This window comes from Canis aureus, chromosome 19, assembly GCF_053574225.1.
Source record: "Canis aureus isolate CA01 chromosome 19, VMU_Caureus_v.1.0, whole genome shotgun sequence".
Taxonomy (NCBI): domain Eukaryota; kingdom Metazoa; phylum Chordata; class Mammalia; order Carnivora; family Canidae; genus Canis; species Canis aureus.
The window spans coordinates 53,648,582-53,674,747 of record NC_135629.1 but is presented as its reverse complement, the minus strand read 5'-3'; the positions used below and the strand labels follow the sequence as shown (position 1 = coordinate 53,674,747).

At 55.6% G+C, this 26,166-nt stretch overlaps 1 protein-coding gene across 4 annotated transcripts; it reads left to right on the top strand.

Annotated features, from left to right (window-relative positions):
- Window positions 1–15,015: 15,015 nt before the first annotated feature.
- Window positions 15,016–25,031, top strand: FCER2 (Fc epsilon receptor II). 4 transcript variants are annotated; one of them, XM_077860110.1, is made up of 11 exons: window positions 15,016–15,165; window positions 17,263–17,376; window positions 18,347–18,472; window positions 18,765–18,818; window positions 19,383–19,445; window positions 19,629–19,691; window positions 19,814–19,876; window positions 19,962–20,051; window positions 22,346–22,698; window positions 22,846–22,952; window positions 23,165–25,031. In XM_077860110.1, exons 2-11 carry the CDS (start codon window positions 17,355–17,357, stop codon window positions 23,301–23,303), a joined length of 1,080 nt encoding a protein of 359 aa, XP_077716236.1. In that variant the 5' UTR covers window positions 15,016–15,165; window positions 17,263–17,354; the 3' UTR covers window positions 23,304–25,031. The 4 variants fall into 4 exon arrangements, with proteins under 4 accessions (XP_077716236.1, XP_077716237.1, XP_077716235.1 ...); XM_077860111.1 differs by lacking the exons at window positions 15,016–15,165; window positions 17,263–17,376 and adding an exon at window positions 17,543–17,700; XM_077860109.1 differs by lacking the exons at window positions 15,016–15,165; window positions 17,263–17,376 and adding an exon at window positions 17,570–17,739.
- Window positions 25,032–26,166: the final 1,135 nt, after the last annotated feature.

The following is a 26,166-nucleotide window of genomic DNA, read 5'->3' as shown; positions in this document are numbered from 1 at the left end:
TCTACTACTGCAGCCCAGAGTGAGGCACTAACCAGGCCCCAGGAGCCACCTGAATGCTGGACAGTTAACATACCTAGTGGACTGGTGGCCAGACTGATGGATTTCCAGACAGTTGGGGTGGAAGGCTGTATGAGTTTCCTGGGGCTGCTGTAACAAATGACCACCAACTTGGTGGCTTAAAAACAACACACCATTCTCTTGTAGTTCTGGAAGTCAGAAGTGCAAAATTAGTTTTACTGGGCCCAGAACAAGGTGTCATCAGGGCCAGGCTCCCTCTGGAAACTCCAGGGGAGAAACTATTTCCTTGCCTCTCCTTGCTTCTTGAGCTTCATTCCTTACATTCCCTGGCTCATGGCCCCTTCTTCCATCCTCAAAATTAGTAGGGTAGTATCTTGCTTCACTGATCACATTGCCTTCTTCTGCGTCAAATCTCCCTCTGCCTCCCTTCTTATAAAGGATGCCTGAGATTGCAGTTAAGGCCCACCCAGAGAATCCAAGATGATCCCCTGTAATACTGCACTAATCACCCTGAATTAGTGCAGACGCCACCCGCAGATTAAAGGTGCAGCTCCTCCAAGACTGCCCTCACTGCAGACACCAATTGCAAGTTTGAGGATACTGAGGCCACCCACACATTGCACCAACTGATTCTGACCAACTGATACAAATTCAAAGGAACTCACAATCCCTCTGGTTTCATAATTCACTAGAGTGACCCATAGACCTCAGGAAAGCTCTGTCTAGTACTTACTGTTTAATTGTAAAGGAAGGACACAAATCCAGACTGGCCAAATGAAGAGACCCATATGGCGAGGGCCAGGAGTGTCCCAAACACGGAGCTTTGGTAGCCTGTCTCCAAGGACTCAGGACACGTCCCCTTACTGGCATGGTGATGTCTTTTCACGAACCAGGAAGCTCCTCTGAACGTTGGTGTCTAGAGTTCGTTGGGATTTCATTTTGAAGGCATGGTTGATTGAATCGGTGGCCACATGATTGCACCCCATCACCAGCCCCTCTCTACTCCATGGAGGTCAGGTGGTTGAAGGTCCCACCCCTCCTGGCTGGTCTTTCTGGCATGATCAGCCCCACTCTGAGTCATCTCCTTGGTATAACTCAGGTGTGGTCCCAGGGCCCCCCACGAATAACTAAGATCCTCCTATCACTCAGGAAATCCCAAGGGTGTCGATGATGCCTTCCAGGAACAGGGGACAAACACCTGCCAAGTTCTTTAATATTTACATCTTCCCACCTCTAAACTCTTAGTCACCTCTGCAAAATCTCTGTTGCCATATAAGACAACAGTCAAGGTTCCAGGGATTAGAATGAGGATATCTTTAGGGGCCACTATGCAGCCTCACACAAGCCATGACAAGCTGACACTCAGGCTCAGGGAGAGGGCAGCAGTCAGAACCCCTGCTTGGTACCTAAGTGCCTGGGTGAGTTGGTTTAATGATAATCTGGAGGACTCACAGATTCTAGTTGAATCTACTGACAATCAGGTGGAGACCCCTGGCCAAGTGAAGAGCAGAGACAAACTGACAGCCCATAGGCAGACTTCAAGTCTGGGTGACCATCAATGACAGAGCCCCTGATGGGTTGTGGTGATGGATGCCGAGCGGCACAGGTGGGCAGAGAGGCCCCGGTGTCTCTCCTGGGAATGGACCTGAGTGAGCACAGGCTGTGGTTGAGGCAGAAGGAGGAGAACACTTAATATCCCACCATTAAGCAGGAGCTGCCCTGGGATATTTCAGAGATCTGGCCCTGGCTAGAGCAAGCCAAGGTCTTAAGCCCCAGGCTCAGGTACTGGGGTCTGGGGTTTGAGGGAGCCCTGGGCAGGAGCCTGGAAAGCAAAATAACTGGCCTAGAGACCCCATCTTGTCTTCCACCATCTGCCCTACTCACTCCTGGTCAGCTCATAGGCACTGCGTCCCAGTGGCCAGGCTCTGACCTGTCAACATTGAGTTGGCACATGAAGACCCTGCATGAGAGGGTCAGGGTCAAGTTCCTCACCTTTGGCTTCCTGGTACTGGGCCCTCCCTCCTCCAAGTTTCAACCTCCCTAGGAAGAAAGGCATCCCCTGGATCCTAACAGTAATCCCAAAACAGACCTTGACCTTCGGTTGCTTTTGTTTTCCTGGAGAATCGGTCTTGCCCGAAAGGCTGTATTCTTTTTTGTCTTTTTTTCTTCTTAAGATTTTATTTATTTATTTATTTATTTATTTATTTATTTATTTATTTAGAAAGAGAGAGAGAGAGAGCATGAGCAAGGAGGAGGGAGAGGGAGAAGCAGACTCCCCGCTAAGCAGGGAGCCGAATGCAGGGCTCGATCCCAGGATCCCAGGATCCCCAGGATAATGACCTGAGCCTAAGGCAGATGCTTCACCAACTGAGCACCCAGGCACCCCCAGAAAGATTGTTCTGAAGCTGGTACAGGAAGGGGTCTGAATACAGAGAAACCCTGTGATGTTTCCTCTGAGAGACTGGCTGGGCCAGGTCAGCAGTCTTAAAGACAGACCTCCTTTCCTGGAAACCCCAGAAGCTCTGAGCGCATCCCATAAGATCTGGAATATACCTGTCACATGCCTGGGACACAACAGCAATTGCCGAGAACACCACAAAAGGCCTGTGGTAGGCAGAATAATCGTCTCCCAAAGATGTCCATGTCCTAATCCCCTGAGCCAAGGATTTTGTGACCTCACATGGCCATAGGGGCTTTGCAAATGTGATTAAAGTAAGGGCCTTGAGGTGAGGAGATCATCCTGGATTCTCCAGGCGGGCTCAACATAATCACAAGGGTCCCTGAACGTGAAAGGGGTAGGCAGGAGAGAATCAGGGAGGGAGACGAGGCTACCAATAGTCAGAGTGATGTGACCTGAGAAGGTACCTGGTCCACCACTGTTGGCTTTAAAGATGGAAGAGGGCATCGCGAGCCCTTCCTGCCCAAGGATGTGGGCAGCCTTCAGAAGTAGTAAAAGGCAAGGAAAACCACTGCTCACCTATGAGAATGGCCAAGATCGGAACACCGACAATCCCAGTGCTAGGTGTTGGAGCAACGGGACTCTCACTCACTGCTGGTGGGATTGCAGAATGGTGCTGCCATTCAGGGAGACAGTTTGGCAATTTCTTACACAACTAAATGTACTCTTACCATAGGATCCAGGAATTGTGCTTCTTGGCATTTACCCAAAGGCGTTGAAAAAGTATGTCCGCGTGAAAACCTGCACACGAATGTTTATGGCAGCCTTATTTGTAATTGGTCAAACTTGGAAGCAACCCAGATGTCCTTCAGTGGGTGAATGGATAAGTAAACTGGTACATCCAGATAATAGAATATTATTCAGTGCTAAAGAGGAATGTGGTATAAGCCGTGAAAGGATGGGGAGGAATCTGAAGTGCATATTAATCAGTGAAAGAGGACAATCTGAAAAGGTCACTTATTGTGTGATTCCAATTCTGTGACATTCTGGAAAAGACAGAGAACAATGGAGGCGGTAAAAGCATCAGCGGCTGCCAGGGGTTGAGGGGAGGGATAAATGAATAGGTGGAGCGCAGAGAGGATTATTAGGGCAGTGAAACGGTTCTGTAGGATGTCATGGTGGATACATGTTACTATACATGTGTTCAAACCCATAAAATGCATAAAATGTAAGACACCAAGATCAAACCATAATGTAAGGGGCGCCTGAGTGGCTCAGTGGGTTAAGCATCTGCCTTCGGCTCTGGTCATGATCTCGGGGTCCTGGGATTGAGCCCACATTGGGCTCCCTGCTCAGCAGAGAGTCTGCTTCTCCCTCTCCCTCTACCTCACCCCCTACCCCCACTCTCTAGCTTGTGCTCTCTTTCTCTCTCTCTCTCTCAAATAAGTAAAATCTTAAAATAAATAAATAAACAAATAAACAACCAACAACCCTAATGTAAGCTCTGGACTCTGGATGGTAATGACATGTGAATGTAGGTTCATCAATTGTAACAAAGGTGCCCCTCCAATGGGGGATGTGGATAACAGGGCAGGCTGTGCCTGTGTGCAGGCAGGGGGGTATTTGGGAAATCTCTGTATCTTCGGCTTAATTTTTCTGTGAAGCTATAACTGCTCCTAAAAAATAAGGTCTCAACCTTCCCATCCCCCCAAAAGGACAAACAGACAAGTCTACCCTAGAGCCTCAAGAACAATGCCACTCTGCTGACTCCTTGACTTTAGGCCAGAGAGCCTGGTGTCAGACGTCTGACTTCCAGAACTGTGAGATAATGAATTTGTGATGTGTTTTTTAAAATATTTTATTTATTTATTCATGAGATATACACAGAGAGAGGCAGAGGCAGAGGGAGAAGCAGGCTCCCTGTGGAGCACAGAGGCCAATCCTGGACTCGATCCCAGAACTCTGAGATCATGACCTGAGCGGAAAGCAGATACTTAGCTGCTTAGCCACCCAGGTGCTCCAAATTTGTGCTGTTTTAAGCCACTAAGTTTGAGGTAATTTATTGCCACAGCTGCCAAGGACTAACATAGGAATCTCCCTGGACCTCACCCACAACTCAATGGTAACCATTTACAGCAGTCATCTGTGATAATCCTGTAACATACTTTCACATGTCAGTAGGTACCTGTACGCCACCATAGAAGTATCTCAACTCAACCAAAGCCACTGGAAACCCTAGTCATAAATTTTTAACACCCGTAACATGGCAGTCACTGCTTGAGATCTAAATGTCACCTCCCATCAGCTGACAATACACACCTGTCGCTTTACCTTAACTAGGATGGCCATATGTCTCCATGTGTCTTGAGGAGTCCTGGCTTGCACTTGCTCTGGGTATGATTCTTTTTTTAAGAGATCATTTTAAAAATCAACTTTATTGAGGTATAATTTATATACGATCCAAGGCACCAATTTATCGCACCGATTAGGATGATGTCTAGCAGAAAACCGACAATAACAAAATAACAGGTATTCGGCACCTGGGTGGCTCAGTGGTTGAGCATCTGCCTTCGGCTCAGGTTGTGATCCTGGGGTTCTGGGATTGGGTGCCGCATTGGGCTCCCTGCAGGAAGCCTGCTTCTGCCTGTCTCTGCTTCTCTCATGAATGAATGAATGAATGAATAAACAAACAAACAAACAAATAAATAATCTTCTTTTAAAAAGGCAAAATAAACCCAAATAACAGATGTTGCCAAGGAGTGGAGAAACTGGAGCCCTCATGTATTGCTGGTGGGAATGTAAGATGGCACAGCTGCTGTGGAAAACAGTATTGCGGGTCCTTACAAAATTAGGAACATAATTACCATGAGATCCAGTCATCCCACCCCAACCCAAGTGTTTGTTGACAGGTGAATAGATAAAACATGGTCCCTCCATACAATGGAATACGGTTCAGCCTTAAAAAGGAAGGACATTCTGACACCTGCTACAATGTGGATGGACCCTGAGGACATTATGCTCAGTGACATAAGCCAGTCACAAAAGGATAAATGCTGTATTATTTTGCTTGCATGAGGTATCTAGAGTAGCCCAACTCATAGAAACAAAAAGTAGAATGGTGATGACCAGAACCTGGTGGGAGGGAGAAATGGGAAGTCGTCACTCAATGAGTATAGAGTTTCAGTTTTACAAGATGAGAAAACTCTGGAGATTAGTTGCACAACAAGGTGAATATATTTAACACTATTGAACTGTACACTTAAAAATAGCTAAGATGTAAATTTTATGGTTTTGTACATTTTATAGCATTTTTAAAAGGTAATGCACCCATTTCAGGCTTACAATTCCATGAGTTTTCAGGAAACCAGCTGTGTGGTCACCACTACATCACAGAGGTAGAGCATTTCCACCATCCCCTAAAATTCCTTCCCCATCCCCACCCCAGGCCACTACTGCTCTGCTTTCCATCATTGTTCACTAGACTTGCTTTTTCTGGAAGTCCTCAGAATTGAATCACACAGTGTGTAGCATCTTGTGCCTGGCTTCTTTCACTAGGCTTGGTGTTTTCGAGATTCACCCAAGCTGTTGTGCGCATCCAGTCTGTTCCTCTTCATTTGTCTCGTCTTCCATTGTGTTGCTGGACCACAATTTGGGTATCCATTCACCTGTTGAAAGGTGTTTATGCTGTTTCCAATGTTAATTAGTAAGAATTAAACTGCCACAAAGAGTCTTGTGCAGGTCTTTTTGCAAATTTAAATTATCACTTCTGACGGGTGAATATCTAGGAGTGGCTCCAACAGTAGGTGACTGTTTATAAGAAACTGCTGGTTTCCCAAAGTGGTTGCACCACTTTGTGCCTCAATATTCAGCAATATTGAGGCTCCAGCTGCTTGGGGAGGGTAATTTTGACCCAGGAATGACTTCAGCCACTCTAAAGTTTGCTCTTCTTTATCTAGAGAAGAGCAGGAGGGGAGGAAATGATGCTGGAAGTTGAAACAGATAAAGGGGGGTAAAGCAGGAAGCTGGTGGTAACATGTACCTGATAAGTGTTCTCGTGAGAAGATAAGACTAGGGCGCTGGGAAGCCAGCAGTGGAGGGCGGGTGTCTCTGCTATTTGGAATTATAGCCCCTGAACCAAGATGAGGAGGACGTTGGTAAGAGAAGCTGAAGAGAAGGAGTCAGATTGAGTCTCTTGTGAGCAAGGAGCAATTTTTTTCATTCATTTATTAATCATTCATTCACTCATTCAATGCAATTATTTCCCTATCCACAAACATTTCTCAGCACTTAGTATACTCCAGGCACTGGAATGCCAAAGGAGAACAAGAGGGCAGGGTCTCTGGATACAGAGGAATCTGGAAAAACTTAGAGCAGAAGCAGCCATTTGCAAAATATTATAGATTTTATAAGCCCATTTATATAAAGTTCTAGGGTAGAAAAAATGGGAGAACGATGATTGCCTGGGAACAGAGGCAGCGATTGCCTGGGATGAACCATGAAAGAACTTTCTGTATGTTCTGGTACCTTGATAGAGATTTGGTTACGTAGGTGAATGCATTTGTCAAAGCTCAAAGAACACACTTGGGATGTGCACATTTTATCCTATTTTACTCAAAAGAGAAAAAAGTAAGGAGAGTGGCAAACAGATACTGGACTCTGTGTTTTCTGGGCTGGAGTATTAGGGGGAAATGAGCTACTGTCTGCAACTTACTTTGAAATGCATGAAAATACAAGATGGATTGAGGGGTAGATGGATGAATCGATATGTAATATACTGATTCTAGAATCAGGGAATGTGTTTCTCATCCTTAAACTCAATTTTTCTACATGCTTGAAAATTGTCAGTGCTTGAGCATCTGCCTTCAGCTCAGGGTGTGGTCCTGGAGTCCCAGGATCGAGTCCCACATCAGGCTCCCTGCATGGAGCCTGCTTCTCCCTCTGTCTGTGTCTCTGCCCCCCCCTCTCTCCCCCCATGTCCCTCATGAATAAATAAAATAATGAAATGTTGGGGTTCAGGTTGTGGCTGGTACCCTTCTAGGGCTCACAGTCTGGCAGGGATGGAGTGGGTGATGAGGAAGGATAGAAGATGGTATGCTCACATGATGAGGTTGGAGGTAGAACATTCTGGAAAAGCAATGCCCCCACCCCCTGCACTTCTCATCTAAGGGGGAAGATGGGAGAGGGATATGAGGGTCAGCCTTGGAGAGGCCAAGGGGGCTTGTGCTGGGAAGCAGGGAGCAGGGGCATGGAAGGGCCCCCTAGCGCACCCTTTGACCCTTTCCCAGTGAGTGCCTCCCCACCAACAGCTCCCTGGGTGACCACATGACCACACTTTCTGGGGCTGAGTCAGCAAGTCAATGGTGACCTTGAAGCCCAGCCAGGTTTCCTGGACAGACTGGCTCCACCCATCACCCCACTTTCCAAGGAAATGGACTTGTGACAGAATTGCTTGTCTTTCCCAAACTCCTCCCTCCCTCCCCCCGGTTCCAGGAAACCCCCTGAGATCCCAAGGCCTCTTACCAGGTTGGCTGAGGTGTCTGGGAGGCCTCCAAGGTAGGACAGGACACACTTTCTTCAAACTCTTGCTAGCCCCTGCCCAATGTGCCTCAGCCCCCCACCCTCAGCCTCTTGGCCCTAGATTCAGACACAGACGGCTCGAGTGGGTTAATTTGGCAGATGTCCACAGAAAGCCCAGAGTCCAGGAACGCCTGGGTGGCTCAGCAGTTGAGCGCCTGCCTTTGGCTCAGGTCGTGATCTTGGGGTCCTGGGATCGAGTCCTGCATCAGGCTTCCTGCGAGGAGCCTGCTTCTCCCTCTGCCTATGTCTCTGCCTCTCTCTCTCTCTCTCTGTCTCTCTCTCTCTCTCTCTCTGTGTGTGTGTGTGTGTGTATCTCATGAATAAATAAATAAAATGTTTTTTTAAAAAAAGGAAAAAGAAATCCCAGAGTCTAAAACCAAAACCTGTGCTTGCTACTTACTCCCTGGGTGAGCCTGGGCACGTGGCTTTGCTTGTCCGCAACCTTTGCTTTTGCCCCCATCAAGTAGGATAAGAATAATACCAGCATTTTAGGGGTTTGTGATCAGCTGAATAAGGGCTCCCAAAAGGTGTCTCTGTCCCAACCCCTGGAACCTGTGAATCTATGACCTCACCTGGCAAAAGGGACTTTGCAGATGGGATTCATTAAATCAAGGATCTGGAGACGGAGGCGAGCCTGGATTTTCCAGGTGGGCCCAATGTCATCATCACAAGGGTCCTTAGAAGAGGGAAGCGGGAAGGTCAGAGTCCAAGAAGGAGCGACAACAGAGGCAGAGCCAGAGGGAGATTGGAAGATGCTCCGTTGCTGTTGCCGACTTGAAGGCTGGAGGTAGGGGCCGCAAGCCAAGGAATGGGGGCGCCTGTGGAAGCTGAAAAAAATCAGGGGAATAGATTTTCCCCCTTGGGTTTCCAGGAGCACAGCCCCCACGATGCCTCGATTTCAACCCAGGGAGACCCGTGTTGGACTTTTGACCTCTAGACCTGTCAGATGACATTCATGTTGTTGAAAGCCACCAATGTGTGGTAATTCCTTCCAGCAGTCACAGGAAACTCACTGGGTCCGATGCCTATGGAGCTGTGTGCCCACCCCTCCTGGGGGGCCATGAGCTGGGGACTCGGGGTGCCAGGCACTGCCTCTACTCTCCTGGAGCTCAGGTCCGGCCCAGCCCACGCAGGTTATGAACAAGCAAACCAGACGCGTCCACGCACCGAAGGCAGGTCGTAGAGATGATTAAAGGGGTGGCTGAGGGGTTCGGGGCCACCGTGGCTGGGGTCACATCCCTCAGAGAGCCCGCCCCTGGAGGACGGAGGGCCAAGGAGAGGGGCCCAAACCCAGAGAAGTTGCAAGTGTGGCAGGAGCTGAGCAAAGGGGGGACAGTGCAGGAGGGGGAAGGTGCCAGCACACAGGAGGGCCTTGCTGGCCGCGGGGAGCTGGGTTTTCTTCCAAGAGCCTTTTTGGGGCCAGAGGCCAGGTTAGCGGCGCCCTTCCCGAAATAGCGCTTACCAGTGCTCCCAGGTATTGTGGGCTTCTGTCCAGTTCAGCATCGGGTGGAAGGTTTTCGGCACACGAGGTCCTCTGTGGGAGAATTGTGCTTATTCCCACTTTACAGATGGGGAAACTGAGGCCCGAGAGGATACAGCCGGCCAGGCAGGGAAAGAGGCTGGAGCTGGAACTCTACCTGCCTTCTGCTTCCACCCAGTGAGGAAGGCGGTGTCACCAGGTGGGGGGCAGTGACCAGGTGTGTCCAGCAGGGGGCAGCACGCCTCCGGTGCCGGGGGACCTGGAGCCTCAGGCCCGGGCCTTTGAAGGAGAGGCCTCGGCACCCGGATCCCTGGATCCCTAAGGGGCTGGGGCTGGGGACCTGGGGCACGGATTCCTAGGTCTCCAGGAAGGCGAGAGCATGGGTTCTTGAGGGTGGAGTCTGGGCCCCAGATTTCTGGATCTCAGAGGGGCTGGGAGCCCTCCTCCAACCTGGTCCCCCACACAATACCCTCTCCCCTCAGAGAACCGTGGGCTTTGTGGGAGAGAAATCCCCGAATCTCCCATTGCAGGCCTGGAATGTTCTCAGAATTCCTGGGATGGGCTGGCTCAGCCCCCTGGTCCCTGGGGTCACGCAGGGATCTGGGGGGCGGTATGGAGAAAGGTGGGAAGCCCTCCTGAAGGAAAGAGGTGGACACCCCTCTTCTGGACCTCCCCAGCCCCAGCCCCCCTCCATCCCCACAACACACAGAAACAAGCCCAAGTGGGCCACAGACCCCAAGGCTCCAGGAAGGTGAAAATGCAGAAACACCCTTTTCCCATTTCACGCCCACCTTCCTTCTTCCTGTTGACAGGCTTGCTGCATGGACGGTGGGGGTGGGGGTGGGAAGGGGAGCCCAGAGGTGAGTGAGTGAGTGGAGTGTATGTGACTGAGCTCAGGGCAGCTCTCCCCGGGCTCCTCCAGAGAGGGGGCCGGGTCCTGCCCCCGGGAGCTCCCAGTCCAAGGGCAGGGGCGGGGCGGCATTTAATGTAGGAGCTCAGGGCTGGGGAAGGGGCATGCAGAGGACCGTGGGGAGAGCGAGTGAAAGAACACGTGAACGAGAAGCCCAGCGGTTGGCGCTGGGCTGAAGATAGAGATGCGAGAAGTCAGCAGGGATTGCGGGTAATGGAAGTCAAACGCTCACGGAGAGGCACAGAGAAGTCCCTGAGGGGAAACTGAGGCAGGCGTGGGTGGGGCCGGAGAGCAGAGGCAAACAGGAGGGCTGTTAGTGGAGGGGCCCCACTTTTCCCCACCAGCCTCTCCTTCGGGACAGCCTGCAGAGGACCTTTGTGTGTGTCTGTGTGACCGTGTGGGTGTGTGTCTGTCCGTGCCCTGGTTGCCTGTCTGGGTGCGTGTCTCTGGATGTCCGTGTGTTTTGTTTCTGTGCATTTATGTGTGTGTGTGTGTTTTGTGTGTGTATGTGCGATTGTGTCATATGTATGTGCAATCTGTGCACACTGGGTGTATCTGTCTTGTATCAGAGTGATGTCCACATCTGTGTGTCTATATTTCGTGTGTGGCTTATGTGCCTGTGTGTCTTTCTACATACTTGTCTGCATCGGTGTCTACGTGTGTGTGTGTATGTTCTGTGTGCCTCTAGTTTTAGTGTGTCTGTGCATGTGGATGTTTCTCTGTGGCTCGGTTGTGTCATGTGGTCTGTATGTTTGTGCCTGTATTGTGTAGACATCTACGGGTTGGACTGTGGTTTTATTATGTTGTGTATTGTATGTGGCTGGTTGTGTCATATCTGCGTTCCCATGTATTTGCCTGTATCTGCGTGTGTGCGTGCGCGTGTGCATCATGTGCATCGTGTATGTCTATTGAGATTTGTTGTGTGTCTGTAGGTCAATGTGTCATGTTGGTCTGTGTCTTTGTGTATGTGTTGTGGGTTGTGACTGTGTGCCTGTATTGTGCGTGTGTGGTTTTGTCTGTGGCTGGAATGTGTTGTGTTGTGTTTGTGTGAACCTTGGTGTGTGCGTGTCTTGTGCGTGTCTTGTGCGGTTAAGTCGTGTCGCAGACACTGGTCTCTGAGTATTTGTGTGCCTCTGCACGTGATGCCATCATGACACTTCACGTGTGTGTGTGCATCTGTGTGTCGGGGCCCCCCACAGCCGTACCCCTCCCTCTGCTGAGTCACAGAGGCTGTCACTCGGGGCCAACCCTGGTTCCTCAGAATTCCCACTTTCCCGGAGGCCTGGGAGCCCCCAAGAGGTTATAAGGCTCCGGTGCCAGGCGGGGAGGAGCTGACCGGAACCTCAGGGCTTCCAAGGCCAAAAGCCCAGTGCCTCCATCTGGGGGGGAACTGAGACCCATAAAGTGTAGACTTTGGAAGCCCCGTGGCCAAGGTCGGGGAAGCCTCAGGGCACCCCGTCTGTCTGGGACCTGGGGTCTCTGGGAGAGGACCGCGTGGATTTCCCCCACACAGGAGGGTGGGGGGCCCCAGCTCTAGGCTTTGAGGTTGCCAAGCCCCAGGGGAGGACCTCTGGCAGCTGACACATCCAGCCTCGCGGAGGGGTCTGTTCAGACGTCACCTCACACACACCCCCCTCCCAGGTTCAGAACCCTCTGGTCTACACCAGCTCCTCCCCCAGGCGCCCTAACCCTGCTTTCCACCACCTAAAACTGTCCTGGGGATCTGTGATTTTCAACATTGTTTTTATGCTGCATCATGGAGGAACCTTGAGGACGTGATGCCAAGTGGAATAAGCCAGACAGGAAAGGACCGATCCTATAGGATTCCACTTAGATGGGGTCCCCAGGGGAGTCTCGTTCACAGAGACCGGGAGCAGGTGCTGGGAGCCAGGGCCTGGGGAGGGGGTGGGAGGGGGCAGCTGGTGTTTCATGGGGACAGAGTCCCAGTCTGGCAAGATGAAAAGTTCTGGGGAGGGATGGCGGCGGTGGAGGCACAATGGGAATGTCAGGGATGCCACTGGAAATGATTAAAAATGGTAAATTTTATGTTCTATAGATTTTAGCACAGTTAAAAACAAAACCTCCCTCCCAAGAACTGGGACTTCACCTCGTTCTCAGAACCTGGCACACAGTAGGTGCTCAAATAACGGTTGTTGAGCAGACGAAAGAGGAAAAGAGGTCATCTGTCCACAGCAGATGGAGACATTGGAGACGGAGAGAAAGCGTGTTGAAGCCTGAAGCCAGCACCTTCTCCTCGTCTATACGTCAGGCTTCAAAGCGGTGGCTCGCCACTGGGGGTGATTCTGCTCCCACCCCCAGGAGGCATTTGCCATATACAGGACAGCCCCCCTTCCTCGCCGCCACAACAAGGAATCATCCAGCCCTGATGCCAACAGAGTTGAGAATGAGGAACCCTGTTTTAGAGGCACCTCCTCCTGCAAGCCCTGCGGGATTTGACACACCCACTTCCCTCCCACACCAATACACCCCCTTCCTTTCTCCCTTTTGCAACAGGAGAGATTGATAGAGTGGGGGTAAGCCCAGGGCATGTACCTCCAGGATGGGGCTGGGGTCAGGGTGGAAATGTCCCTTCATCACATTTCCATTGAACATGGGGGCCCTGTGCCAGGTGCTGAGGTTCTAAGTTTAGTCGGGGCGGGTGAGGCCCCTCTGCGCCCAGAGCACAGGTGAGGAGGGCTGGGGATCAGAACATCCTTGGGGGTGAGTGGGTGTCGAGGAGGGTCAGGGCTGGGGCTGGGCTGGGCACCCGCCTGGGAATCGCTGATGCTTGTGGCAGGACCCCTGACTCATTCCTCCGGATCCGGGTCTGTGACCAGCGAGGGGGTTGCCCTGGGCTCAAGGATCCCAAACCTGAAAGAAGAACCAGCACCCTCAGATCAGTGCCCACATCCGCACAGTTTCCTGTTTTTCCCTCGAAGTGAACAGAGCAGCGGGTTGGTACCATAGGGGGGGAAGAGGGAGGGGTCGATCGCGTGACATCGACGCTGCAGCCCCGGGTAGGGGGGTTCAGATTCCACCCCCAAAGCATCCTCCAGCCTAGGTGGCAGGAGCCGCCAAAACCCCTGGAAGGACACAGTGGGGACTGTGGGCCCCAGTGTGGACGGGGCCTGGGCCCGGGCCTTTTGGAGTTCTCCAAAGCTCAAAGCACCCAACTGCATCCCCGCCCTGTCCTGTGTCTTCACTGCGGCCCAATAGGGCTCGTTCCCAAATTTTCTCCATCTCCTTCCTGTGTCATCACTAGGACAGCCCCACTGTCCCTCAGGGACTCCAGTGGGGACCCAGTCAACTTTTACAGCATCTTCAGAGTACATTACTCCCTCCACCCACCTCACCCAACACCAAGCCCGTCTCTTCTCAAACCAGTCTGCTTCTCTTTATTCCCACAGCTGCGCCCCCCCAGACACCTGATCTGCCACCTAGGCCAGGCGACAGCTCCCCAGTGTCCCCACCCACCTGGTCCCCATGACCACACCCAGCACACACCCCCCACCAGGCCTCCTGCTGCCCTTACGTCCAGCCCCAGTGACCTGTCTCGGATGCCCACCCGGCAACCTCCCTACTTCGAATGGTCATCCTCTGTCACTTGGCAATGTATGCAGTGAGTCCACGTCCCCACGATTAGCCCAGATCGAGGTTGAGAGGGACAGTCGGGGGCCCTGCATGAATGGCTTTGACCCAACAGTCCTTCAGTCAAGAACCACAGGTTGCTCTTTGGTGCTGAAAACCTAGTGTGACAGGCCAGGCGGGGCCGCCCCTGCCGTCCTGGAGCACGAGGTCCAGGGGACATGTCAGCCAGGCCCCTCCCCATCTGGTGGGTGGCCCAGCCCAGTCCTGGTTGGGAAGTGGGACACAGAGGCGCAAGTGGGCGTCTTCCGGTGTCGGGGGGCAGAGCACCAAGCCTGGAGAGGGGAGCAGAAAGCCCAGCCAGGATGGGGGTTTGGCACGGGGCGTTCCCCAGACAAGACTGGGAAGAGGGTCAGGGATCAGAGGACACATCTTCGGGAGGAAGAGCAGAGTGTGCGGTGGCAGGAAGAAGTCCCCATAAATACAAGGCCAGGCTCACAGTGGTTAGGGCCGCAGACTTGGGACCCACGCTGCCTGGGTTCCGATCCCGGCGTGGCCATTCACGAGCTGTGTAACTTCGGGCAAGGCACCTAACCTCTCTGTGCTCCGCGTCCTTCACCGGTAAGGCAGCATTAAGAACTCAAGCATCCACCCCACAGAGAGGTGGGTGTCCACAGCTCATGGACATTAAGTGTGTGGGGTCCTAGGACACTGGGCACGGTGCCCAGCTTATGCCGCTGCAAAATTCAAGCATATAACAAAATTATCGGTATTTGACCAAGACGTTATGTGATCTCATGGCTCTTCCTCCTCTCTCTCTCTCTCTCCGCCCCCCCACCGCAGTGGCATGATGATTTAGTCCCCTTGGTTTAGTCCCCCCTCTACCACTCACTTCCCGCAGCACTCCGGGAATGTAGGGGGGAGGCAACTCCAAACCTCCGTTTGCTCACCTGAGCAATGGAGAGAGATATTAATAGTCCGGACTTTACCGGGTTGTGGGGAGCACCAGCGGAGGCCATGCGTGTGACGTGGTTAACCAGGTGGTGAGCCCATAATTAGGCCTGTGAAAATAGAAGCCGTGGGTGGGTCCGCTTTCAGAAGAAATCGTGTCTTCAGGTTAAGCGGCTCACCACGGCCTGCGGCCCCGCCAGCCTCTCGGGTCAGCCCCTCCGGGCCGGCGACACGCTCACAACTCATGTGAGTGCGTGGTAGGCGTGATGTGTGAGTGTGTGGCTGCGTGTCTATGTGGGAACGTGTGTGCACACAGATGACCCTCAGCGCGCGTGCGTCCATGCGTGTGTGTGTTGGGTCAGGCGCTGGGAAGTGGACAGGGAGGGCTCCCTGGAAGAGGCGAGCTCCAGGTTGAGTCTTGAGGGATGAGCAGGAGTTCTGCGTGAGGGGTGGGCAGGGGGCAGCATGGTCGGGGTCACCGGACGTGCAGGGTCCCGGGTTGGGGAAGTTGAAGCCAGCGCCTGGCATGAGTGTGAAGGACAGAGGAGCTGGGCGGGCGCACCGGGGGCTGATCTTGGGGGGCCGTGGAGGGCCACAGAAGGCCGTAAGCAGGGGTGGGTGCTCTGGTGTTAGAAAGACGGCCTGGCGTCAGGACCCTGCCGCCCTGGCACTTGCTGGCAGACACCGACCAAGAGGTCATACCCCGAGGTGGTTGAGCAAACAGGCTCCGATGTCACACGTCCTGGCTTCAAGCCCTAGACCTACCACTGTGTGACATGGGCAAATGATTTTCTCGGTGCCTCAGTTTCCCCAGCACCCCACCAGTAGGTTAACTGAATACCTGTGCGCCAGGCCCTCGCACACCACACTGTTCTTCATCCAGTGGAGTTGGCACCGTCACCCCTAGTCGACAGATGAGCAAACTTAGTTGCTGGTTCGGGGAGAAGCCAGGACTCAGCTCCACGTCTGTCCAGCTTGGGTTCAGGCAGGTTAGGCTGCAGGATGGTGACACCTCTGGCCTCTTCCACGATGGCGAAAGACCCAGTCTGAGCTGCCATTAATCAGAGCCTGCCACCGCATGTCTTCACTTCCCCGAGGCTCAGAGAGGGGAAGCAACTTGCCCATCGTCATACAGCAGGAGAGGCAGCCCGTAACCCCCAGGCTCATCTGACCTCCAGACCCATAGCCTTTGGCACAGTCCTTAAAGTAAAGAGACTTTTTAAAAGATTTATTTATTTATTTGAGAGGGGGGTGGTGGGAGCACACCAGCTGGGGGGACGGGCCGAGGAAGAGGGAGAGAATCCCAAGCAGACTCCCCACTGAGCCCAGAGCCCAACTCGGGGCTCGATCTCACGATCCTGACATAGTGACCTGAGCCAAAACCAAGAGTTGGACGCTCAATTGACTGAGCCTCCCGGGATCCCCAAAGTCAAGAGACGCTACAGATGCGTTGGGCACAATGACAGGGGAGGAAGCTGAGGTCTGGTGGCGGAGGTTCTGCACCTCCCAGCAGGACCCGGCACACAGCAGGTGCCTGCTAAAGGCTCAGGATCTGAGGACCCACTGTGTGCGTGCAGCACCTCGCTGAAAGCTCACATACGTCATCATCTCATCTATCCTACCACGATCTCCTGAGTTGGGTGCGATCATCACTCTCATTTTATTGAGGGGACACTGAGGCTCAGGAAGGTTGGGCCCCAGGCCAAGGTTGCACAGGCAGCAATAGCGACAGGCGGATTCTCTATGTCTGGTGCTACGTACCAGGCCTTGTTCACAGCACTTTACACCTCCAGGAGGAGCACATCACCACCTTCGGCATAGATATTATTAATGATGGCATTTTATGGATGAGGAAATTGGGTTTGAGGTTTAATCACTTGCCACATTTGAGCACCTGCTCGGTACCTTGTGTGTAACAGGCTCTGGGGCGCCCACCTCTGGTCTCAGGCTAGTGACCCTCCCCATACCAGCAGCAACTCTCATTTATTTTTTTTTAAGATTTTATTTATTTATGTATTTATTTATTTATGTATTTATTTATGTATGATTTATTTATTTATTTATTTATGAGAGACGCAGAGAGAGAGGCAGAGACACAGGCAGAGGGAGAAGCAGGCTCCCTGTGGGGGAGCCCGATGTGAGACTTGATCCCGGGACCCCAGGATCACGCCCTGAGCCCAAGGCAGACGCTCAACCACCGAGCCACCCAGGTGCCCCTGCATCTCCCATTTAAATGCAACATTGACTCCTGGCCATGGACTAAACAAAATCAGCAATGGTCTCTGAGCTCCTCAGGCCCCAGATGCTGTCCTGGGCCTGACATCTAGCCTTCGTGCTCATTAGAACCCAGATCCCGGCCAGAGCTATACCTGTTGAGTGGACTGCTTTGTCAGGTGGTGAGCAGCCCGTCACTGGGGAATCCAAGCACAGTTGACATGGAGGAACATTCATACTCAGGTGAGAGCACTCTCTGGAGCTGACACTGGCAAAACCAAGCGCCTGACCCCCTACCTTCCACCCGGGGGGAGGAGAGGGGCTCCTGGGCCTTTCTCTGGGAAGAAGGCCCAGCCAGGGGCCAGAGGGAGGTGAGCCCTGACTGGCCTTCTGGGCACAGAGCCAGGCAGGAGAAGGAAGCCGCAGGCCCCTCCCTTCCCTGACTCAACGCCCTCCAACAAGAAAACGGCTTCAGCTGGGGTGCTGGGAGCCCAATAGAATTGGAAGCCAAGTAGAACGGGGACTGAGAACAAGTGGAATTCAGCATGGTGGATCCTCCCAGCCAGGGTGAGGGGAGGGGGCCCGTACCCACGGTGGGGCAACAAGGTAGAGTCTTGGGGGACCCAGGCGTTGGGGTGAGGCCCCAGGGGGTGTGACATCCAGAGAAAAGGCTGCGGGAAGAACTGAACCCTGGGGTCCTCTGTTTGGGGAAGGGGTCCAGGGTGAGGGCCAGTGGTCCAAGGGGAGGGAGGACCCAGCTTTCAGGGCGTGAGGCTGGAGATCTAGCATGGGTGTGTGCGGGGGTAACCGAACCCAAAAATGGGAAGAGGGTCACAGGTGAGAGCTGGGCGGGGGGGGCGGGTCAGCCATCTGATGAGAAGGAGGAGGGAGGGTCTCTGCTCCTGCCCTGGACCTGCCTTTCTGGACACTGGCCCGGCCCCAGGTCGGGCTTGCTGACCACATGGGGCTGGACGGGGCAGAGGAGCAGATGCGGGGATGCGGGGATGGGCAGAGCCAGGGTTGGGGTGCTCACTGGTGGGCGTGATGGAGCCGCCTGCAGGGAAGAGGTGCAGAGGACGCTGGGGTCCACTGAGGCCCGCTGCCTGGGTGTGGGCCCTGGACAGGCTCCCAGGACTTAGGGGCTCCGGGTGCTGGGGGGACGGGCACAGCCAAGCCCAGTCTCAAGCCCTGCACCCCTTGGCGCTCCCCGCAGACCCAGCAGAGTTCCCAAAGTTTTCCAGAAGACGGCGGTGCTGTAGGCCCGGGGTGCAGCTGGCGCTGCTGGGGCTGGTGACTGTCATGCTGTGGGCCGGGCTGCTGACCCTGCTCCTCTTCTGGCGTGAGGACGCCCCCAGGCCCCGTGCGGCCTCCCTCCTGTGTCCCCTCCCAGGAGCCCACTTTCAGACCCTGGGGAGCCCCACATACCCCTTGGAGTCCAATTGTCCCATCACATCTCCCACCTCGTCCCCACCGGTCCCCCCCAAGCCCGTCCTCCCCACCCCATCCAGCACCCCTGTCTCCCACCCTTTCCACACCTCCAAGCCATCCATCCCCAGCTGACAGGTGAGCTGTGGGTGGCGGGGCACCCGGGGGTACCTGGAAACCCGGCTTCTCTCCTCTTCTCTCCTCAGACAGGGACACTGTACAGAATCTGAAACAGCTGGAGGTCGCCGCCGCCCAGAACGGTAAGGAGGGCCCGGGGGTCGTGAGGGGCTCTTGTCCTGCTTCTGACCCCTGTGGGACGTGCGAGAAGGGCTGGGCTCCACCGGGAACTAGGGTCAGCCTGCATTGCCCCCTCCCCTGGGGGTGAAAACCCAGGGACTCTGGGGGGCAAGTGGACTCTGAGAAGTGCCTGAGGGAATGCTCTGGAACTGCTCCAGGCCTCGGTTCCCTCAGCTGCGAAATGGGCATCATTTCGGGGTTCTGGGGGCAGAAACCAACTAAGACTTGTGAAGCGCCTAGACCTGCATCATCCCACCAGCCTTCAAGAAATGCCTGCTGCTTTTACGTTTCATTCTGGGGTTGGCAGCAGCGGGTGGGGGGGTTTGGGGTGTGTGCACGTGTTCCTTCTATTCTTGTCTGCATTTTCCTGAGTACTTTTGCCCCAAAAATGAAAAACGAAAGGCTTTAGGCACTGTGACGGTGGGAGGGGGGCCCTGCCCTGGGGAGGGGGTGGCAGGGAGCAGGGAGGGATTCAGGAACCTGCCTTCCTGGCTCCTGAGGCCGCGTCTTCTCTCCTGTCACCCCAGTCTCTCGGGTTTCCAAGGACTTGGAAAGACACAACGGTGACCAGATGGCCCAGAAATCCCAGGGTGAGTGATGTCAGCTTGGGTCTGGGAGGAAAGGGGTGGGGGTGGGGAAACCTGGATTAACTGGTCTGGACCACCCATGAACTGCCAAAGGCGGGATGGGGGAGGGGGAAGGGCTGGGGGGATGGGAGACTGGAGAGGACCCTGGGGACTTGCTTGCCACTGAGCCCCCACCCCTGCAAACAGCTGCCCAGGTGTCACAGGACATGAAGGAAATCCAAGCTGAACAGAAGAGAATGAAAGCTCAGGGTGAGAGGTTGGGGTGGGGCGGGGGTCCTGGAGCCCCCTGGAGCTGGGATGGACCACGAGGCTGAGGCCTGGGCTCCCGGACTCCCAACCCTGACCCCAGCCCCCCGCCCGCCCCCCATCAGACTCTGAGCTCTCCCAGAACCTGGATGCACTTCGTTCGGACCTGAACAACCTCAAGTCCCAGAGTGAGTCTTGGGAGGGAATGGGGGGTGGGGAGGGAGGGGGGGTGCCTCAATTCTCCGACCACTGTCCCCCACCCAATCACCCAAGGCTTGAACGAGAGAAGCACAGCCTTGCATTCACTGGAGAGACTCCAGGAGGAGGTGGAGAAGCTGTGGATGGAGCTACACGTGTCCAACGGTGAGTCTGTGCCCATAGTGTGTTGGTTCGCGCGTGTGACCACACAGGTGTGAGGTGATGCATATTTGAATGTGATGGGGTGTGCACACGTGACAACGTGGATGGGTGTGTGCTTATGTGTGTGTGGCAGGGTCCGTGGGGGACACACAAGAGTTTGTCTCTGAGGCCAGCTGCTTCCCTCCAGGGACCCGGAGCAGGTGGGGACGGGGGTGCGGGGCGGCTCCAACACTTTTTTCCTCCTCCAGGTAAAAACATTCCCTTTACCAGCTCTGGGTTCTCTTTGCCTCTGTCTCTCCTCTGCCCATCGTGGCTCGGCGGCGAGTCATCAGTATGATGCCATCAGCCGCAGTCCTCCCGGAGGACTATCTGACTCAGCCGGGCGGGGGGGGGGTGACCTCTGCAGCGATGGGGTGATGCCGGCGGCCAGGGGGGTCAGGGAGGGTGGCCCCAGAGGCTGCAGGAAGAGCAGACATTTAATCAGTGTGCCCTGAAACTGGGATAGGAACCTGAGTCTTACTGCCCTGAAGTCCTCCCCACACTCACCCCCACCCTTGATCTTGGGTTTTCTACTTCTGGGAAGCCCCAGCTGCCCCAACTGGCAAAGAGAAGAGGAAGGCTCTGTGCTTGGTGTGATGGAGAGCAGTCCCCCGGGACCCTGTGTGGCTGTGGGAATCCCAGCAAGAAACCTGGCTGCGGTCCCTCCGGGGAGGCGTCGGGACCACATTCACCGCGACGGATGACCTTCCAATTCCCCTCCGGTCCCTGGGGTGGCCTGGGGTCTGAGCCCAGCTCCAGGGCTGTGTCTCGATTGACTACGCCACACCCAGCCAGGGCACCTTCCTCAAAGTTTTCTTTTCTCCCCAAAGATTTAATTTCCTTCTTTCTTTGGGAGAGAGCAAGAGGGGGAGGAGGAGCAGAGGGAGAGGGACAAGCAGACTCCACGCTGAGCGCAGAGCCTGACGCCGGGCTCGATCTCACGACCCTGAGATCTGACCCAAGCAGAAATCGGGAGTCGGACACCTAACCGACTGGACCACCCAGGCACCCCATCAGAATTTTCTTCAAGTGCCCAGAGATACTCTCTGCCTGTTTTAATGCCCCCGCCCCAGAGCCCAGGGCCACGTACTAGTCACTGGCTCATGTGTGAGAAGCACATCCAATTCTGTGTCTTACAGGGGTTATGGACCCTTGGCCCCTTAAAAACTTCCACCGAAGCTCTGGAGCCCTCTCTGCACATCATTCCAAGAAAAATTTTTTTTTTTTAGATTTTATTTATTTATCCATGAGAGACTCAGAGAGAGAGAGGGGCAGAGACATAGGAGGAGGGAGAAGCAGGCTCCCTGCAGGGAGCCCGATGTGGGGCTCGATCCCAGGGCCCCAGGACCACGCCCTGAGCCAAAGGCAGCTGCTCAACCACTGAGCCACCCAGGTGCCCCAAGAAAATTATTTTATTTTATTTTTTTTATTTTTTATTTTTTTAAAAAGAATCTATTTTAAATCAAGAGTGAGTCAAGCTAGTAACAGTGGGTTTAACCTCCCACTAGGAGCCTTGGGTGGTGGCGACCATGCCGGAGAGTTTCTCAGGGTGGGGGCAAGAGGAGACGGAGACCAAGGTGGCCCTAGGTCGAGGCCGGGAGGACCTAGCCCTCCAGGAACCCCCCTCCTCAACCTCTCCTGATCAATCCCTTCAACTAGACAAAGTCACAGCAATGGTGACCGGGGGTGTTACGGGAGCTGTCGGTGGGGACCGTACACGGGGCAGGTGGCGCTGGCCATCTCGGCCTCAGCGAGTCGGCACAGTGATGAAGCCGTGGCTGGCGCGGTGTTGGGGAAGGTGCTGCTGGCCGTGGTGGCGGCGGCAGTGAGGACCGGTTGCTGGCAATCCGGGATCCCTGTGGTCATGTCGCTGACGGTCGTGGCGTTCATCGCCACGGTGTTGGCGGTTGAGGTGCTTCTGACCGTGAAGGCATCTGCGGTGATGCCAAACCACAACTGGTGGTTGAGGTGCCACCAGCCACGGAGCTGGTGACACGGGGATGCCGATGGTGACTGTTGCGCTGCTGGCCTCTTTGTGAGGATGGAGCTTGGCAGGGGCTGAAGTGCTGCCAGCCAAGAGGTATTTAGGATGACGGTGGCAGCAGCAGACGCTCCGGTCCGGTGGGGGTGTTTGTGGCAATGGTGCCAGCCGTTGAGGCGCTCCTGCCACGGGGCTGCCCCTGCACATCAGCGCCAGAGCTCCGGGGCGGAAGGCAGCCTGCAAGACCTCGTTTGGCTCTGGGTGGGTGTGCTTTCAGCCCGGACCCCAAGGGTGACTCCAGGAGAGACGCTGCCACCTGTTCTGTCTACCATACCCGTGGTGCCAACCACAGTGCCAGCCACGGTGCCAACCACGGTGCCAGCCACAGTGTCCACCACGGTCCCAGCCACGGCACCAGCCACGGCGCCCGCCACGGTGCCCACCACAGCCGCCCCCCTGAGCCTCTCCTCCACCCCAGGCTCCGAGTGTAACACGTGCCCTGAGAAGTGGCTCAACTTCCAGAGGAAGTGCTACTACTTCGGCGAGGAGCCCAAGAAGTGGATCCAGGCCCGGTTTGCCTGCAGCAAGCTGCAAGGGCGGCTGGCCAGCATCCACAGCCAAGAGGAGCAGGTGCGCCTGGGCCCTGCGCAGAGGGCGGGGCCCGCAGGCTGGGAGGGGGGCGGGGGGCGGCTGTGGATCCCCAGCTGGACCTCCTGCATGGTGGGAGGGCCCCGGGCACAGCTCCCCCAGCCCTTCCAGTCCCGTCCTGCTCCCCAGGACTTCCTGGCCAGGTATGCCAACAAGAAGGGCACCTGGATTGGCCTCCGGGACCTGGACAGAGAGGGGGAGTTTATCTGGATGGACGAGAACCCCCTGAACTATAGGTGAGGAGGGGGGGCGTAGGGGGAGGGGGTGCCTCTCTGCAATGGTGGGCTTCGAGGGCAGAGCCAGGTGGGGGCGAGGGGACGCGGGGAGTTGGGATGGGGATCCAGGATGGGGATCCAGGGATGGGGTGGGAGGGCCCAGCCGTCTAGGCCGAAGGCAGTGGGGCTCCTTCCCCCTACTCCGTCCTCTGACCTGAAGCCTTCTGCTCCAGCAACTGGCGGCCCGGGGAGCCCAACAACGGGGGCCAGGGCGAGGACTGCGTGATGATGCAGGGCTCGGGGCAGTGGAATGACGCCTTCTGCGGCAGCTCGCTGGACGGCTGGGTGTGTGACCGGCTGGCCACGTGCTGACTGCCCACCGGCCGCCTCGGCACCCCGGGGTTCGCTGGGATGTGCTCCGAGACACACACCCCGACGGCCCCCTGCCCGCCCTGCCAGGTGCACCGCCTCCGTCGCTCCCCAGGTACAGCCAGGCTCCCCTGCAGGGCTCTGAGGACCCTCCACCATTTGGGGTTAAGGTCCCGGCAACACTTCCTTGCGCCCAAATGGGAGAAGGGCTGTTGACACACCCCAGCTCCTGCCAATCCCCAGAGGGCCCGTCCCTTGCTCCTCAGCCCAGCCCGGCTGGCTGTCACCGCGTCCCTGCCTTCAAGCGCTCGGAGTACCCACCTCAGAACTTTCTGGGGAGCAGTGGTGGATGCCTCAGACTCCTGGGTCGGGCCCACCCACCTTCTGCTGGAGTCAGGAGTCGACCACACCCCCACCCCAGCCCCGGCCTCCCTAGATGCAGCCTCGGGGTCCTACCCCCCAGCCAGGCTCCCCAGCCAGCCCATGTCGATAAAATGGGGCGAGGATGGCCCCCTCTCAGGGGCCTCGCTGGCTCTGGTCTCCAGATATGGGAGCTGGGAGCTCCAGAACCTGGTGCCTGAGGCCACCTCTGAGTTTCCAGAACAACTGAAGCGGTATTTGTACTTCGCCACCTTTATCCAGCGACCCCCCCGCCCCCGCCACTTTATTTCAAGAAGCATTTACTAGACAGGGCTGGAGAGGAAGACTCTGGGGTCTGATACAGCAGAGAACACCCTTAGACCCTCAAGAATATCGCAGGCCACCCCAATTCCTGGCAAAAGCAGAAGGAACCAGAGATGTGCTCGTGATACTCAGGCCCCTTGGAGGGGAATCCACGAGGAGGGGCCCACACTGGACCGCGCGGGACCCGGGAGTCACGGGCCAGGCCAGGGGGCTGGGGAGGGCGCCGCAGTGGCACCTAGGAGTCCTGCGGCCAGGGAGGGGCGGGGGCAGGGCTAGTCCTAGGTCCCCTGTTGTCTACCCCCTGCTCACCCCGTTTGTGCCTCCTCCAGTCCCCCCACCCTGAACTCTGGGCCAGAGTAGAACTGTCTCCCTGAGCTCTCTAAAGGGGACTCCCGGCCCCGCCCTGCCACCCAGACCACATTGGGGTCACAAGCAGCACCTGTTTCCCTCCCTGCCCCCTCCGAATCTTCAGGGAAAGCCTTGTGCACAATCTGCCCACTTCCCACTGCCTCCGGCAACCGCTTTGGAGTAGCCCCCATCCCAGCCTGCCTCAGTCTCCTTCTTCATCGCCCCACACCTTCCAGAAGTTTCCTTCTGCCTCTGAGGGGAAAACAAAAACAAACCCAGAGTCTCATAGGGAGCTTTGCAATGGCAGATCCCCTGCGACTTGCCTTGTCTCCCCAGCTTCACCTCCGCTCTCTCCTCCGCCAGCCCCAGCCTCCTCTCTGGCCCTTCCACATGGAGGCTTGCTCCTGCCCCAGGGCCTTTGCACATGTCCCTCCCCCCACTCGCTCCTCAGTGAGGGCTATCCTGGGCTCCTCCCCCCTCTCGTTTAAAACTGCACCCCGACTCCAGATCCCTTTTATCCTGCCCTACTTGATCGCCTTGAACTCTTCCCCTTCTGAGACAATGTGTCATCCACCGCTCTGTGTGTTCCGTCCCCCTGGGGCTTGAATGTGAGCCTCGAGGAGGGAGCTTTTGTTTTGCTCTGGGACGCCAGCGCCTGACACATAGTAGGTGTTCAATAAAGAGCTGCCGAAAAATGAACACGTCTCCACGAGCAAATGACCTCTTCTCCCAGAACCCGCTTCATGGTCTGTTAAGTGAGGGGAGGCCTCGTGCCCGCCTGGTTCGCAGGGCTGGTGCTGGGTTCCTCTTCCTCACCCCACCCCACCCCGCCCACCCCTCTGGGGCTTCAGCAGACACGCCATCTGTGGCCCCAAGCAGCCGGTCAGAGCCACAACCCCCCCCACCCCGGTCCCATCGCTGTTCCACACCTCCTTTATCCACAGGTCCCTAACCACCCTCAGCAGGGAGAAACAGACCACGGGCCCTCTCCCAGCTTCCAAGCTCTCCAGCTCGCCTCCCTGGGGACCCACCCATCTCTTCCCCTCTGGCGTCCTTCACTGCCAGGCCTCAGGATGGAGCTGGCTAGGCCATTCCTGCCTGCCACTAGCACCCCACCCCCACCCAGCAGGCCCCAGAAGCCCCTCTCTAGGGTCTCTGAGGACACCTCAGGCTGCTAAACCCCAAGATTCCTACAGTTCCTGCTGAAATCTGGCTTCTCGGGCCCCACACACCCCGGCTCACTCCTCCAGGCCTGCGGCTTCCATCCCTGCCCTCCCAGACTCCAAATCTCTAATCCTGGCTGGCCTCCTAGACACTGCCCCCTCACCCGATTAGGACTGCCACCCTGATCACCCCTTCCCCCAGCTCCCTCGGGGCCCCTCCCTCCCCCAACCAACAGCTATTTCCTGCCCATGACCATCTCCTGTGCTACACATGGTAGGTGCTCTCGACAGTTCTATTTATGCTGTTGACGCTCATCTTCTTTGCTATGTGCAGAAGCCTACCCCACCCCTCGCCCCTCGCCGGAATAACTGAAACCTCCCAGGTCTCCCCACATCTTGCCGGCCTCCACAATGCATCACAGAGCATCGGAAAGATTGCATCCACCCCACCCCTTTATAAACTCCATAAATCATGAGGGGACCTGAAATTCTCTTTCACACCAGGTTTGTTCAAGTCTGAGGAGAGGAAGGAAATTTGAACAAATCTCCCTTCAAAGGGATCCCTGGGTGGCTCAGTGGTTTAGCGCCTGCCTTTGGCCTGGGGCGCGATCCTGGAGTCCCGGGATTGAGTCGCACGTCCGGCTCCAGCATGGAGCCTGCTTCTCCCTCCT